Source organism: Haplochromis burtoni, unplaced genomic scaffold (assembly GCF_018398535.1).
Source record: "Haplochromis burtoni strain Fernald_Lab_line unplaced genomic scaffold, NCSU_Asbu1 Contig_266, whole genome shotgun sequence".
In the NCBI taxonomy this organism is placed as follows: Eukaryota; Metazoa; Chordata; class Actinopteri; order Cichliformes; family Cichlidae; genus Haplochromis; species Haplochromis burtoni.
The window spans coordinates 563324-579391 of NW_024582627.1; the positions used below are offsets into that span (position 1 = coordinate 563324).

A 16068-nucleotide genomic window follows, 5' to 3' on the forward strand; every position below is an offset into this window, starting at 1 on the left:
GAAAGAAATTCTTAAACAAGACTGTGGTATATTGTCCTTTATCCAAGCTGCATTTCTGGTTTTCCACCTCTCTTCACAGTTACTTCCTTTCCAAGGATTGAACCCGTTTCACATTAAAAGCTATTTCTAGGACCATCACCATGTACCTGAATTGATCATTACACAAGGTACATCAGGAGCTAACCACATGTACCTGGACCAAACCCTGAATCGAGTCAATGGCATATGACTGACAGATTAATATTAAGGAAAACGCATCACGCTTGGTAAGATGAGGGCTTTCCATCAGCTTATTCCTTCCCTTCCCCCATCCTGGCCTCTCTTCTATAAGTAGTCTTTAAAGGAAACTATAGTTTGCACATATCCTGGTCGACTCGTAGGTAAAATGGAGGTCACAGCTGGGAGGGGGGTGGGGGAGTCCTCTTCTTAAGTTGGCTGCTCTGCAAAACTTGTTTGCACTGTAGCTGCATCTGACCAATGTGGAATGACGATAGCAGGAGGACACCAGAAGAGGCCTATTTTACTGTTCAACAATGCAAGGAAATCCATGAAAGGCCAATCAGATAAGGCAGAAATTAATCAGCTAGAAGACCCCGCGGGGCCTGTGTTTTAATTTTGAGATCAAATAAAAGAAAAAGACCAAGCTCTCCTCTCACTGCAATACCTCACTGACTTGCTCCTTTACCTCCAACTGCTCTTATCATCTTTTGACGCTAGAACGTATCACCCCGTAAGGGGGAGTGACATCATACCGGGAACTCGAGACTTACTAAGTTCAAAGACGAGCAGAGCAGAAATTGTAAGCAAATGTCTCCACTCACGCTACAATACATACAGTTCATGATGAATGGAGGGAACTTGCCAGTGTGGCTCTGCTGGCTGCACTGTGAAACATCCAAGGCTTCACAACAAATGTAAACAGTACCGAAAACCTTGTGGATACATATTTTAGTTGATGTTACAAAAACAGTCCTGCTGGGAACCACTTAATGCGTGTCTAAGGAAAAGCACACAAAAAAGGTGCCATATTCTTAAATGAGTAGGGCAAGGGTTACCTACAAATGTTGACCTTTGTTAATGAGCTCCTTTAGAGCTCCGGGACATGAAAGGCAACGGAGGTAAAAGCAAACATTTGGTCTGGACCTCAGGTAGAAGTAGAAGTCTAACAACAAGAGCTCCACTCACACAAAAGGACAATGCAAAGTTTGAGCCCGCTATCGAAGTCTGTGCTAAAAAAGCCAAGCCCTTGCCATTTCTGTGCGAGGCCTAATCGCAGCCTACAACCCGACACCCGGTCTATCTTACCCCCACAGCTGGCTGCAGAGCACTGGCCACAGCCCTGTACTCTGTGCTGCCGCCAAAAATAGCAACACAAGCTAATAAAGATAGCGCTTACAAGTGCAACCTTCACGCAAGCAGACTACATATCCCACAGCAAGTCAAACAGCAGGGAACGCCTCACATGTCACATCACAGCAGCTAAAGGTCATTTCTGAGCTCCTCAGGCAGTAGGTGTCCAAAAAACCTGAATGAGAGGTAAACCACTTTCCTGCACCTGTCACCCTGCTGAGTTCGACTCCAATTTCCAGAAGCAGGTGTTTAAATTTAGCAGAATGCCAAAGATAAAATTAAAAACTACATGTGGCTTTTAACAGGATAAAGACCCCAGCACCGGAGACACCAACATGTCCTACTGTTATTTATTCATGCACACAAATTTGACACTGCCTTCCTGTTACATTATGCCGACTGTTGTTTTTATCATTCATCATCACCCACACACGACCATAAATGTGCAGTGTCAGATTTCACTCCAGATTATATTGCTAACCTTTGAGAAAGTAAAAGTAAATCTTCTTATAATTTAACCGGTGTAACGGTTCTGAAACAGAGACCGAAATTATTATCCAAATGTCCACAATTCTCTTACTGTGATGGAGTTGTTAAAAGTCTGGTTGAAGTATTAATACATCGTTTAGTTTTAGTCATTACAGTGAAGGTTTTGCTTTTTGTTATTCGTTAGCTCTAAAGAAAAACAAAAAGGTACAAACCAAATTACGGTCACACTCTTTTAATTACACAAATCAACCAGTCCTCAAAGTAAGATTAGTCTGTGAGCTTAATCTAACTTACATACATGTCCGTCCTTACACATGTACAGCATTCAAACATGGCTGCTCCCAGGCAATATAATGTTTAAATATAATAAGTATAAACAAGTATAGATTCTGTGTTGTATAATCTACCTAGATCATGTGGCATGTATCATTTAAGATGCACAAATTAAACACCTCATCGGTCTGAGTCATCCATACATGACAAATACAGCATTAGGTTCCCGCACCCGTGGAGGTGAGGCAGCTTTCAAGTTGAACACGAGTTTTGGAGGTCACGCATAAAGTAGTGCCATCGGACAACGAGCTGTATGGATGAGCTGTCGCACAACTCAACAGTGTTTCTGATATAAAGATGCACTTGGAGGAGGAGGGGGGAGTGACGTCACTCGAGTGAAACTGTATTAATCAGTGAGTCATAACTGTTCACACCGAACAAAAAAAAAAAGGAGAGCGTAACACTGACTTCCAGCCTCTCTTTTAAAAACAGAAACTAGCATTACTGTTGCAGTTGGCACTAAGCTGGCTGCTGTGGTGTCGCTGGTTATACGTTCAACCAGTTTATAACGAGCTTGGAAAAGAAAACTCAAAGCATTTTCTTTACAAAGACGACATTTTCTTTTTTGTCTAGTTTTACCACATTTTCTGCACACTGCCAGTATCTAAACACACGGCGGCAACGTTTATTTTCCCAAAAAAGTAACGCAGGTTAACTTAGACCTGTACGTTTACTTTAAACAGCCACTATTTAAGAGCTTTTACGGTTACGCAAACACTAAACCTCGTTTACTACAACAGGATCCGTTACATTAAATAACACGGCGGTTTTCGCACAAAATTCCCGGTTTGAAAGTTAGTTTGGACAATTGTGTGCCAGGCCTCAATCCATGGATAATTCCCAGGCAGCCTTCTGGGACCTAGCAGAGGCCCTGCAGTCCTCTAACACACGACTAACTCACAGCAAGCCTCGTTTTAAAGCGTTTTGATTGTTAGCTAACTTCTAACTGCACCTCTGGAGCAAGTTTGCGCACTTTTCGCAACAGTTGTCAACTTTTCCTACCTGCACGGAGTCGGCGGCCATCTTGGTTTTCGCCTTTGAATCAAATCCTACAGGGAGAGCGGAGGGAGGGGTGGTGGGACTCCAAAAGCAAACCTTGTTTTAAGTTTCCCTCTCTGGCGACAAAAAAACTTCACTATTTTGACCAAACCATCGGTCATCTCGGGTACACGGAGTTTCCCATGCCGTCTTCACACTTCTCTGACGCGCTCGCACCGTCCTAGCGGAGTCCAGGAGGGTGGACTGGCGCTCATAAATAAAAAGCTGAAGCATAAATCTGTCCCAGTGCAGCTGGAGAAAGAGGCGGTGGTTATATTAGAAGAGTCCGCCCAGAGGAGCTGCAACACTGCCGGGACAGCTACTACACACATGTGATCAGAAACTTCGTAAAGGCTGGCCTCACCTCAGGCTAACATCCCCAAATCTTCCCCAAACACAAATAAAGAAATTAAATCAAGGCTTACATATGTGAAGCAGCCGTATTAGACATTAAAGGTGGAGGAGTAACACCAGTCAATTTAAATAAAATGCTTTTACAAGTAAAAGTCTTGCAACTATTTATATTTATTCAAAGTTGAGAAGGTAAGTGAAAGTACAATTTAAAAAAAGATAACATTTAAAATGTAACCCTAACCTCACTGGCCACTCTTATAGGTACAACTGTTCAACTGCTTTTAATCTAATCAGATAATCATATTTAGGCATGTAGATGAAGTCATCACAGCCTGTTTAAACCCAGTATCAGAGTGGGCAACAAAGGTGATGTGCGTGACTTTGAAACATGCAAATCTGCTGATCTGCGGGGATTTTCCCACACAACCATATACAAAATGGTGTTAAAAATAGAAAATATACAGTGACGGTCAGTTCTTTGGCTGGAAATCCCTTTTTGATGACAAATAATCACTCATTACAACCAAGGTATGCAGAAGAGTATCTCTGAATGCACAACACATCCAATGTTGAAGCCCAAGGCAACAAAAGATCACACCAGATGGGACTCCTGTCAGCTAAGTTCATAACACTGAGGCTACAGGTCACGCGAGCTCATCAAAACTGGTCAGTAGAAGACTGGAAAAACATTCCCTGATCTGATGAGTCTTGATTTGTGCTGCGATATTCGGATGATAGCGTCACAATATGGTGTAAACTGCATGAAAGCATGGATCCATCGTGCCTTATACCACTGGCTTAGGCTGCTTGTGGTGATATAACAGTGTGGTAGATATCTTTTTGCATAGCAGCTGATCGTTTAAACATCACAGCCTACCTGAGTATTGTTGCTAACCATGTCCAAGGATAAAAATAGCACAAAACATATGTCAAATGTTAACAATCGTATTTTATTTAAAAGAAAATGATATGCTCATTTTTAATTTGATGCCATGTTTTTCACAAAGTTGGTACAGGGGCTCCTTTCCCACTGTGCTTCCACTTCTTTTAAACATTACTCTGTTGCTGTGGTTTTGAAGTGAGATCAGTGGCTGATATGTCGCACCTCAGTGAGAAGAGTTACTGCAGCATTACATAACCCACAGAGGCACACTCTTCATCACCAGCCATATGTCCCAGAGACCGGACTTACTTTTTTCTCTGTACTTAGTTGTTTTGTTGGTCATAAACTGAGCACTGTCAGCATATTGTACATGCAAAAGAGACTAAAGACTTTTAAATGTGATGTTCCTGTTTAAATTCCTGCAAAGGTCATTCTCCAAAAGCCCACTGAGGACAGGAGGGGGCGGAATAGATGCTGTGATGCCTTTCATATACATCAGTGATACATCATCAGTATTCACAATCTGTGAACTGCTCAGGCGTAGTGCATGGTGTGGGAGGGGAAAAAATGGAGGCGATTTAATGTGCTGGCAGGTTTGTTTATATTTATTGATATCTGCCATTATCAGACACGTGTATGTCTGCGTTGCACCTCCCCAGAGTTCCACCTCTGTTATCTCACTCAAATAACACAGATGTGGGTGTGTTACAACACATGATAAACGATTATTATCCAGATTACTGAGGTGATGGTGACGTTTTAGTGAGATGGCTATGGTTCAGACAGGATTTTAAAAAGAAAAAGGAAAAACAATCCTTTCATTCACTCTATATATTTCAAGTTAGCTTGTTTTTGCCTTTTTTTTTTTAAAGCAACCCCATATATATGAGTTTATGGTGGTGTGGTGTTTATCACTCGTTCCTAAAGGTAGTGGGTTAAAATCCACCAGCTAGTCTACCAGAGTTTAAATGTTCTCCATTGCACAGGAAAGGCTAATTGGTGATTTTCAAAGTGACTGGTGTGAATGGTTTTCTCATTGTGTTAGCTCGGCAATAGACTGCCAACCTGTGGAGGATGTACCCCATCTTTCACCCTGTGACAGCTGCAACCACCCCCACAACCCTGAGCTGGATAGGTGCAAGAAAATGAATGGATGGAATTATTACCAATAGCGGCAAAGCATAAAAATACACTTCACAGACATAAAGGGAATGATTCAGGCTAGCTTGTTTATTTTCCTTTTCCATGTTTCTCAGGTCGATATCCACAGCCTGCGTGTGAAACTCTGCTCATGCATTATTCTTAGTCAAACCTCCAGTGATGCAACACTAAGCAAAACATATTGAATGACGTTACATAGCACGGGTTTTACAGTGGGGAAATGAACATCCAGTAAAATGGCTCCTGGTTTAAAAACAACAACAAAATAAATAAAAAGCTAATTAACTCTACTGACAAACAAAGCACGAGATGTAGCAAATTCTAAAACTACAGGTAATGATATTAAAAAGCAGGCACTGACACAGAATATTGGAAAGCTAAGGCACCGAGCTCAAAGACAGTCTGACTGATCAGTGGTGGGGAGCTGGATGAACACCTACCGCGGTATCGGTTGGCTGAATAGGAGCAGGTGAGTGGAGAGGAGAGGCAGATCAGGTGACACTACTGACAAGAAAGGACAGGCATGTGGGAGTGGTAGTGACTGACATGACAACAGAGTTAGCGCATGGAAAAATTACCCTAGTGACTGAATGAAAACCCCAGGATGTGACAGCTTGGCTCATTTTAAATTCTTGACCAGCTTTGCTAAACTGAAAGAATCCCCCGGCTCACTTGATTACCGGTAAACAATAAAATAAAGAAAAAAGAATCAGTAGAAAATCTGGTATCTGTAGTGGTTCTATACATTTGTTATATGTCATCCAATCAACAGGGAACCTCACATCTGACACTGAAAACCACAACGCTACATGACCATATGTTAAATGTTGTGCATGTATGGGTGTGTATTAAAGGTTTATTTTAGGTTGTGTACATGGAGCTTTCAGTAGCAGACTGTTGTAAAATATAGGCAGTCCCTGGTCTAATATTAAAAGGCAGCGTGTAACTGAGGCTTCAGAGTATGAGGGGGGGCATTGTCCATGTTAATCTAGGTCAGAGGGCCAAGACCAGGAAGCTGTAACTGGAGAATGATTTGAGATTACCGGGGATGAGTCCAGTAGCTGATGCCTGTCCAGGGATTATCTGAGAGCATGGGTGAATAACGCTGAGTGGCAGCACTGGCTCACATAAACTTTCCCTGGCCTGTGGTGGCTCCTGTTTCAGTGCCCTCCGTTTATGAAGCTCAGCTGCAGGAACTACGAGAAGAGGAGGTGCTGAACATGTGCTGGGAATATAAAGAGGTTGGCACACAACCACATGTCACTGCAATCACCAAACACTGCTTGGAAAGTCATGTGAAAATGATAAACACACACTCAGAGGCAGGAGTGAACCTGGAGGCTCTTTATCGCCCCCTGCAGGACACCTGAAGTAAGCCAGCTCGACTTTTCCGTTTATGTGTATCACCTCGCAAAATCCTTGCTCTGCTGTACACAGTGATGATGATGATGATGCAAAAACATTTGGAAAAGAAAAAAACAAAACAAAACAAAAACCAGTCATGAACCTCAGGTAGTTTTTTTAAAGTCTTCTTTATATTGTTTGTCAATCAAAAGATGAAAACAGACATGGCAGCCGTGTCGTCTTTATGTTCAATCAGAAAAACCTGCAAAACAAGGCGAACTCTAGAGAAGGCACACAAGACAGAGTGGTTAACTACAGTATGTCCTCAGATGGCAAGGGAGCATCCATTCACCTGGATATACAAATACAGACCGTGACAGCACATCCAGGAAGAAGCTGGGGCTCTTTCCCATCATAACAAAGTATGCTTTTTTAAAATACTTGTAATTTTCATCGTTTCCCTTACACGATTAAAAAAATAAACCCCATCAGAGCCCAAATAAAGCCAATTTATCAAGTAAATGAATGAAGACTGATCTCTTATCAGCCTTTTAAACGTATTGTAATGCTGCAGCTGGTTATGTTAGCTTGGCATAAAAATCAATGAGAAACAGTCTGGCTTTGACTGGGAATGCTCTTCTGAAGCTCCTGAATTAATGCATAATTTCGCCACTTGTAAAAAAAAAAAAAAAAAAAAAAATGGAAACATTTGGCTCATAGTGGAGTTAGGGGACACCCAATACAGCAGGGGAACTTCCTCATGTCCACTCTTCATGCTTTAGTTGCTAAAAGTCTTAAATTTACTGGTACAAAAGTCGCATTGAAAACAAGGAAAAGCACATTTCCCCAAACGGATTTTAGCAGCCTCCCGTGTTTAAATGCTTCTACGTGACAAAAATAAAACCAACAACACGTCCAGACTTCTGTGACCTATCTGCCAGGAAATGCAATGGATTTAAAAAGTTGTAAATATTTACAGAAGCAGCAAGTTCACCTCACTTCAATAAAATAAGGTGTAAACGTTTCCTCCGTTACCCTCCATAGGAAAAGCTGCACATTTACAAGAGTCACACACTTAGTATAGTATAAAACATACACGCCTGCCCCGGGAAACAGTCCGCGTTCACAGGACTTTTACTCATAAAAACCTCAAAAGGCTCCATTCAAGTCCAGCAACACAGCAACGTTTCTTACAGTACCGTCTCTTTAAGTTAGTAGTGGTGATGAGGCGTGAGGCATGTCGTTTCACCGTCAAACGTCTTTAAGTACAAACCAAAAACGCAATAAAGAGATAAAATACAACCAAACACAACCAAACAGTACAGAGCCAATGAGAATCTTCTGGATAGAAGAACAATGAATCCAATCAGGAGTGGAGGGATGGTCAGCTGTCGGCCGGTCGCCTTTAAGACGCGAGCCGGGAGAGGCCCTCGGCATGGACGACCTTCGGCGTTGTAGTGAAAGGGAGTGGAGCAGCTGCCGGTAGCGATAGCAACCTGCCGATTGAAACCCGAGCTCCTCGTCCAGCTGGCCGGCACAGCCGCGAGTAGCAACTGCTGCCAGTCCGGTCGCTGCGTCACAGCCGGATTGCTTCTCCAGCTCCGCATCATGCTCTCAAACGAGGCACACGGTCAGCGGTAGTCCTCAAGTCTCACCTCACTCCCACTTCTGTTTGTCTCAAGAGCGCACGACTGAGCATGGACGAAGTGTTCCGTCCTCCTCCAAAGCACTCCGCTCTCTTCTCTAGTTTTTGGGGTAGATTTTTTCATAGAAGAAATTTTGGGCCAGCAGGTAGAGTTCCCCGTCCTTTTCCCGGACAGCATGCGCCCTGACGAACTGGAACTGCTCCAGGGCAAATTCATAGAAGTCGTTCTCCATCTTCCAGATGGTGGACTGCTGCAGCTTGGCAATCGACTCCTTTGTGGGCGGCTTCTTCTCGCTGGTCTTCCTTAGGTGGGACTTCTTACCTGTGATGCGAGTGGGAGGAACAACATGGGATTAAAGGACATGAACTCAATCATTCAGTACTTAGTACACAAGCAGCCTGTTATATTTACTGGTAATGCATTTAAGTGTTACTTTTGTTAGTTTTGCAGAAGCGATTGTTGCAGTTCTTCTGTTAATCCACTGGCATTAACAACAAGCAGCTTCAATCAGAACGACACCTTTTCTTTTTTCCGAGATCTTTGAACAGTTGCCATTTTCACATGAAACAGCAGCAGCTTCTTTTCTGTTTAGGTGCGTGGCCTTCATTAAAGTGACTTCCTGCTGCTTCGTGTCAAAATGGCTGCCGTGACAACAGCAACATTAAAGCATACTTAGTGTGAGCTTTTTCTAATATAAACTACACAACCGACAACAACAAAATCCTACATAACACTGCTATCTGTACGTCCAATAAACAGCTAACACTAAACATGTGTGTCTCTGTGTGTGTGGGGGAGGCTGTCTTAAAGGGCCAGTTCACCTAAAAATAGGACTTTTATTCATTTAGATTGTGCTGGTGTGTGACGCACAGTTATTTAAGCCTTTTCTTCAGAAATGTAAAAATAAAATACATAACTGTGGGTGAGGGGGGGGGGGGGATTGGGGGCCACCTCCTTGTAGGCAACAAAAATTGCTTCGACAAGCAATTGCAGGTAGGCATGGTGACCACTTTCTTTTGCAAAACATCACATAGGTCACCGGTTGGGAGGCAACTCATCTCCAACCCGTCTCCAAACAAGACTGCGGTCACTTTCAGACAGATCGGCAAACGTTTGAAAACAATTGTTGTGTCAACTGTCAGTCTTTGCAGAAGGGGGACTTGAATTAACTGCTTATATTTTGGTTATATTCCTATATTTAAGCAAAGCATAATCAAGATGGATCAGACTCAGCAGATTTTATAGCCAGTATCTCCAAAACAAGGCAACCTGCACCAAAAAGACACTATATTGCCAAAAGTATATGCTCGTCTGCCGTCACAAGCACTTGCGTGAGATCCCAATTTTATCCATTGGCTTTAATATGATAAACCCATTCCACAAAGCTCTCTACATACAGTTCTTGAGCTAATCTGAAGCCCACATGAAGTTTGAAGATCTGTAGCATTGACTCTACAGAAAGTTGGCCACCTCTGCACATTATACATCACAGTATCTTTTATACGGCTGTGGCCATGAAAGTGATTGGAACACCTGAATTAGAAGATTTGGATGGGTGAATGAATACTTCTGGCAATATAGTGTATCTAAAAGGAATAAATAGCCCTACAATAAAGATGAATAATAGATAAATATGACTTTGCAGTTAACTGTCCATTTAACTCTGGAAACAGGCCACTAAATAGTGTCAAGTTTATTTGCTCTGTATTAAAAAAACCAAACAAACCCAAAACAAAAACCACGCACTGTAAAATAAGTAGTTCTTTAATTAACTGTTAATTGCCTGACACTTGACTAGGCACAGTGACTGTGCATCATCACTGTGCAGTAGTCAGAGAAATAAAAAACAAACAGAAAGAAGCACCACAAACGGTCATGCGTTATCTACAGTCCTCCGGTTTGACCAGATTGAAAGTCACAGATAACTTACTAATGCCAGAAACCTGGCAACCAGGTGCTAGCTGAGTAATTTAGTAAACATTAGCTGTACCCGTGCACAAAGAAATGAGACAGATCAAGACGACGTGACATTTGAATGTGAGACTTAGTCTTCAGATTAATTGTTTAATGCGCTCGGGTATATTGAATCATTGTGCATCGGCGTGATTGTCACACCGGACCCTATTGTGCTGCCCATTATTCATTCTGGCTGCACTCATTATAACTAATCTGTAACTACATCAGTGAAGCAGCACGACTGCATTTTGATCACAGCCGATCACAGGAGAGCGATTCAAAGCGCTAATGAGCAACCGCAGCACGTAAACACACAATATTTAGCCCTGAAATTGCAGTGAGAGGATTGAAGCAGCAAATTAATTATATATATATATATATATATATTTTTTTTTATTTGTTTAAACTGTGTGGCAGGAGCAGCACCTGTTTTGTACAGCTCAGTGGCTCCTTTGAAGAAGCGTGGCAGCGCGGCCTCCAGCATCATGACAAAATCTTCCAGCTCTTCTGTTACGCCGACCAACATGTACTCATTCACCAGGTTGTACTTTGCCTGCTCCAGAGCCCACTGACTGCCCACGTTCCTACACACAAAAAGAAAAAAAAAGTCATGTTTTTCTTTTCGATGTGGATATTTTCTCTTTATTCTCAGGGAGTCGCTGCTCTGCTGGATGGGAAAAAAATATCCCACACAGCTTGGAAAAACTGAGCAGAAATGGAGGGGAAGAATGATGTAAGGCCTGACACGGAGGAAGAGGAGGTGATGGAGAGAAGAGCAGCAGAGAGGAGCTGAAAGACAGACAGGATGAACGATTAGGTGAGCCGTGAGTCCGGAGAGGGTTGAGACAACAGGAGAGCGGAGCAAAAGGAAAAAAATAATAAAAAGCTTGGTAGTGAAAATAAAATAAGGATTGTTTAAACCTATAAAGTAAATTGTTGGCAAGGCCTTCTTAAACACATCAATCTATGACTGGCTGCACTGACCTCACCTTTTTGTCTTCACTATTTATTTAATGTTTCCAAGGGCCTTTCCATTACTTTATTATACTGCTTTCTAAATACCAGACACTCAGACCTTCAGTCAGCAAGAGGGTAGATGGTTAAAAGATGGAAAGCAGAGTTGGCAAAGGATTAGTCAGGGTGAGAGGGATGAGTAGGGTCAGCGAGAGACTGATAAAAAAGGAAGAAAACACAATGTAGAGAGAACGGCTCAAGGCAGTGAGAGGGCTACTGGAGACCTTGAGGAGAGAGTGTAGCAAAGCAGAGAATGACTGAATGTGGTGCTCTATTGAACAAAACTGATACATCACGTCTTTTTTAACAATTTCATCTGCATGCACCGAGGAAAAGACAAGGTCAGTGACTTTGCTTGTTTGTGTTGTTGACAACAAATCCAGAGAAAAATATCTCACCGCTGCATTTATTCCTACCCTAACAGTGGTGTTAAATCTGAACCCAACCGAGCATATTTAACATTTGATACTGTGCAAATGCCTCGAGCCAGTCCTGATTTATTCTTATTTTGCTCCCAAAGAGACAGACTTATAATGCAGTTTTTTTTAAAGTGCTCTTGAGCAATGGTTCTCCGGGCTTTCAGAAATTTTTCTTCAGACATCGGCTGCTTTTTCGCTCATTTTCAGTCAAGTTCTTGTACCTGAGTGTTTTAGGAGGAACCGGTTTTCTTTCGGAGGCCATGGAGCAGACCCAGGACACGCTGGAGGGATTATGTCTGTCAGCTGCCCTGGGAATGCCTTGGTGTTCCACCGGAAGAGCTAGAGGAGGTGGCCACGGAGAGGGAGGTCTGGGCTTTTCTGCTAAGACTGCTGCCCCACGAACCGACCCCAGCGAAACAAGATGGATAGATGTTTTAATAGTCTGTCTTTAACCACTCTTTTATGAAAACACTAAATCTGCCCTGTCAACCAATTTCTGCAGTTGAATCTGTAGAAAATGCTGAAGATAACACAGTTAAACTGGCATAAAACAGTACTTTTGCACCAACAAGGTGATTCCCAAAAGAACTATTAGCCAAAAACTCAGCATGGTGTGCAGCGTGTCCTTAACCCCCCCCCCCCCAAAAAAAAAAAACTGGACATTGGAGGATAAAGAAATGGCAAGTTTAAAAAAAAAAACAACCTCCCTGTGACTGATGAACAGTATCTGAAAAGTCATGTGTTTAAGAAACAGTTAAACACCCAGCACAGGCCTAACACAGGACCTGCAACATTAGTTGATCCATCCACTGATTGCCAACAGCAATGATGCTACATGAAAGCCTGACATGACTTTGGGATACTTTACTCTCTGCTGTAGTTTTTTCAGGTCTGCTACTTCTTCTTTTGTTCTCATCTTGTCTGCTTTGCTCATTTTTAAAAAAAAAAAATTTTAAACACACAATGCACACCTCGAAGAAAACAAAACAGTGTATTGATTTATAGCTACACTATTTTATTAGGTACATAAGCTGTATCATTAAGCCTGTTCATTCCTGTTTTTGGTTGCAATATAACCAGATCTCTTCTGTCAACATGCAAATGTCTAAAAAAAGGAGACGCGTTTGATAATCTCAGACTCAGTGTGGTCTGAATGCGACACAGCAGGAGCAGCAGGTGTTTGAATTCTCACCAGCATTCGGAGTAGTGACCACAGAAAAAGGGAATCTGGAGCCAGAGCTTCTCGGGAGCGCAGTCCGAGCCACCAGCTGATACACATTCATCGAACGTCTGAAACACAGAACATGAAAAACACCAAGAAAGCAGACGAAAAGATACGTGTTCCTTCATATTAGACCTTCATATCCCTTAATGCACTGAGAAACAAAAGAAAGACGACAACATTCCGAAGTAGCTTTATGCACAAATATAATCCTGAAGCTACACCGAGCCTTTAAAAGTTACTTTAAGTGGTTATTTTCCACAGTTTAGTCAGAACTTCAATTCTCCAGTAATTTTTTCTTCTAGTTCAAAAGAAAAAACAAAACACACATTTGGGAGAAATGAAAGAGAGGGAATTTTGTTTTAACTGGAATTACCACCTCACAGTGGTATGCTAGTTAAGTAGCTGGTAACAACCCAGTCTGGTGACATTTTATGTCACCACTTCATCGGATTTTCCCGTTAGAGGCATTTGTGTGAAATTTAGCGATAATTAAACTGCGAATTCTCGACTTTGGTGAGGTGACACTGATCTTGACTACTAACTTTTAATGAACTCATCCTTGAGTCCAAATGAACATTTGTGCCAGATGTAATTAGATTGTTTTTGCTAGCATTCCTGATGTTTTTCCATTTATAACCACGGGATTCAACCACGGACACCCCAAAAACACTCAATGCCTTGATGACTGTCGGCAGCACAGAGGCCTCAAAATGCTGAGCTCTGGAAGATAAACGCTCGGTTTGATCACTCAAGCCAAATATTAAGTGAGATTTCATCCACAGATCCCTGTTATTTAAATGAAAATGAATCCATTCTTTAAATAAAAGAATAGAGCTGTTTTACCTTCTTGTCTCCTTGTTTTCTGCGTCTCAAGCCGGGCCTGTAGTCGTCCCCGAAACGTAAAAAGTAATAATAGGACACCAGCCTTTCAATTGGGTCCCTAATCACATTTATGTAGATGGGCTTCTTCTTCACCCCGAACCTGAGGAGAATTACTCGTTTCAGAAAACTCACCAGGAATGAAATCAAAATGCATGAAACAGAATTTTTGTTTTTATGCAATTTTGTTTTCTTAAACATTCAAATGGCTACAATTTGCTTTTCACTCTGAGAGTGAACAGCTTTAAGTGACCACAAGGTGGAGTCAGCTGATCAAAGCCACAGCAGGGTGGATTTTACTAGTTACAGGGCTGTGGAGAAAAAAAACAAAACAACACTATGTGAAGTGAAGGCTTCTTTACTTGGTGAAATCCAGGAAGGAGACGTGTCCGTGGTAGAAAGCCGGCTTCATTTCCCTCCATTCAGTCACATTCTTTACAAACCGCACCTGAACAAACCAAAATCAACATATCACAATAATGACCTCCGTAGCAGACAAAGATGATCAGGTGTAGGAAGATGGAGGAAACGCAGGTCCCCTGACCTGGTCCTGGAGGGACATGACCGGGTTGTTCTTGGTGGTGTTGATGTGCAGGACGTGGTAGTGGTTCTTCCCGCACAGGTCGTAGGCGATGTTGGTGAAGGAAGTGCTGGCCGTCTTGGGCACCCGGTTGTAGATGATGACCACGTCATCCTCGCTGTCGGACAGCGCTGCGGCTGAGTCCCGCTCCCGCAGGCTGTCTTGCGTGTGCCTCTGCTCGATCTCTCGTACCTCGTGTCTGGCGATGGCTCGTTCTGGGGAGACGAACGGAAATTAGAAAAAGGCAAGTTCAAGATGCAGAAGTAAGATTTTTTTTTTTTTAAATGAGAGTTGCCTGAAAGGAAAGATTAAAAAAGTCCTTCGGTGAGTTACTGATTACTCAAGCTCCAGGTGAAGCTGTTCTCAAGCTGAACTTGACCTTTGACCTCCCTGTGAAGCAGAATAACAGCAGTTCCTGCTGTTATTCTGCTTCACAGGGAGGTTTCCGTGAAAAAGGTCCAGCTCATTTGTTAAACTACTGATCGATTTAAGAGAAAAATAAGAAGACCACATGCTCCAGTTTGATTTCAGAGCATCCCAAATCCTCAAAGCTTTGTGTTTTCTTACTTACAACTATGATCCAACACTCACTGTACTTGATATGCATGCTACAAATATAGTCTTTGATTCAAATCTGATCCACTTACACCTTAAAATATCGTGTTTCCTTGTCAGAAGCGTCAGCGCTGTGTGAGAGACTAAACTGTAACTTCATTAAAAATGGATTTTCATTTCACCATCTGTCGGGAGAGCTTCAAGATCTTTCCCTGCTTCACGCCGAGGATCAAGAGTAATGTCAAACAGGAATATTAGGTAATCATTTTGTGAGCAGCCCATTTCACACTGTGGTACCGCTTCTCTTGTTCGCTAATCAGATTCATCTTTAATATCAGTCCTCTACCTTTACTTTCACTCTCCTCATTTAACTGCAGAGTGGACTGTGTGTTTGCTCATATTTTAGATCAAATAAATGTACCTTCATTTGGACTAGCATGGAGAACAGGCTCAGGGTAATGGCAAATGATTCTTCTGAGAAAGGTGTCACATAAAGGGGAGTGGGAAAGGGAACAGTAAGAGGTGGTTCAGGGTTAGAGGTTGGCAGTTATTTGGTGGCTAACTGGACATTTGCAGGACATCAATGTAGCTTAAATGAGAAGGGTGGAGGGTTTTTTGTGAGGCGTGGGGGGGCTGTTTCCACCTAAACACTGCACGAAGCTGCAGAAAAGCCAGACCCCAGTAGCTCGGTGTGAATAGATTGAACACAAAGAAGGCCTGGCCTTTGTCGTCCTTGGGCTTTTCTTTATCTGAATTCGCCTCAGATTGACGGGTGTTGACAAAGCCTCAGAGTGCTCTGCAGGAAGCATGGAGAGAGAAGAAGGGTGTTTGTACGAGGAGGG

General features: G+C 42.4%; 2 protein-coding genes across 2 annotated transcripts in view; both read right to left on the reverse strand.

Moving 5' to 3' along the window:
* Positions 1-3485, reverse strand: part of pkn2a (protein kinase N2a) — a 23697-nt gene extending 20212 nt beyond the window's left edge. Inside the window, exon 1 of the mRNA XM_042227521.1 lies at positions 3175-3485. Within this exon, the coding sequence (XP_042083455.1) occupies positions 3175-3195 (21 nt within the window). The 5' untranslated portion in view covers positions 3196-3485. The remainder of the gene's footprint in view (positions 1-3174) is intronic.
* A 3629-nt stretch (positions 3486-7114) lies between these two features.
* The window catches only part of hs2st1a (heparan sulfate 2-O-sulfotransferase 1a), a 30256-nt gene continuing 21302 nt past the window's right edge, over positions 7115-16068 (reverse strand). Inside the window, exons 2-7 of the mRNA XM_005939376.2 lie at positions 14636-14886; positions 14454-14539; positions 14056-14194; positions 13180-13277; positions 10981-11138; positions 7115-8919 (exon numbers count right to left, since the gene is read on the reverse strand). Coding sequence (XP_005939438.1) covers positions 8696-8919; positions 10981-11138; positions 13180-13277; positions 14056-14194; positions 14454-14539; positions 14636-14886 — 956 coding nt within the window. The 3' untranslated portion in view covers positions 7115-8695. The remainder of the gene's footprint in view (positions 8920-10980; positions 11139-13179; positions 13278-14055; positions 14195-14453; positions 14540-14635; positions 14887-16068) is intronic.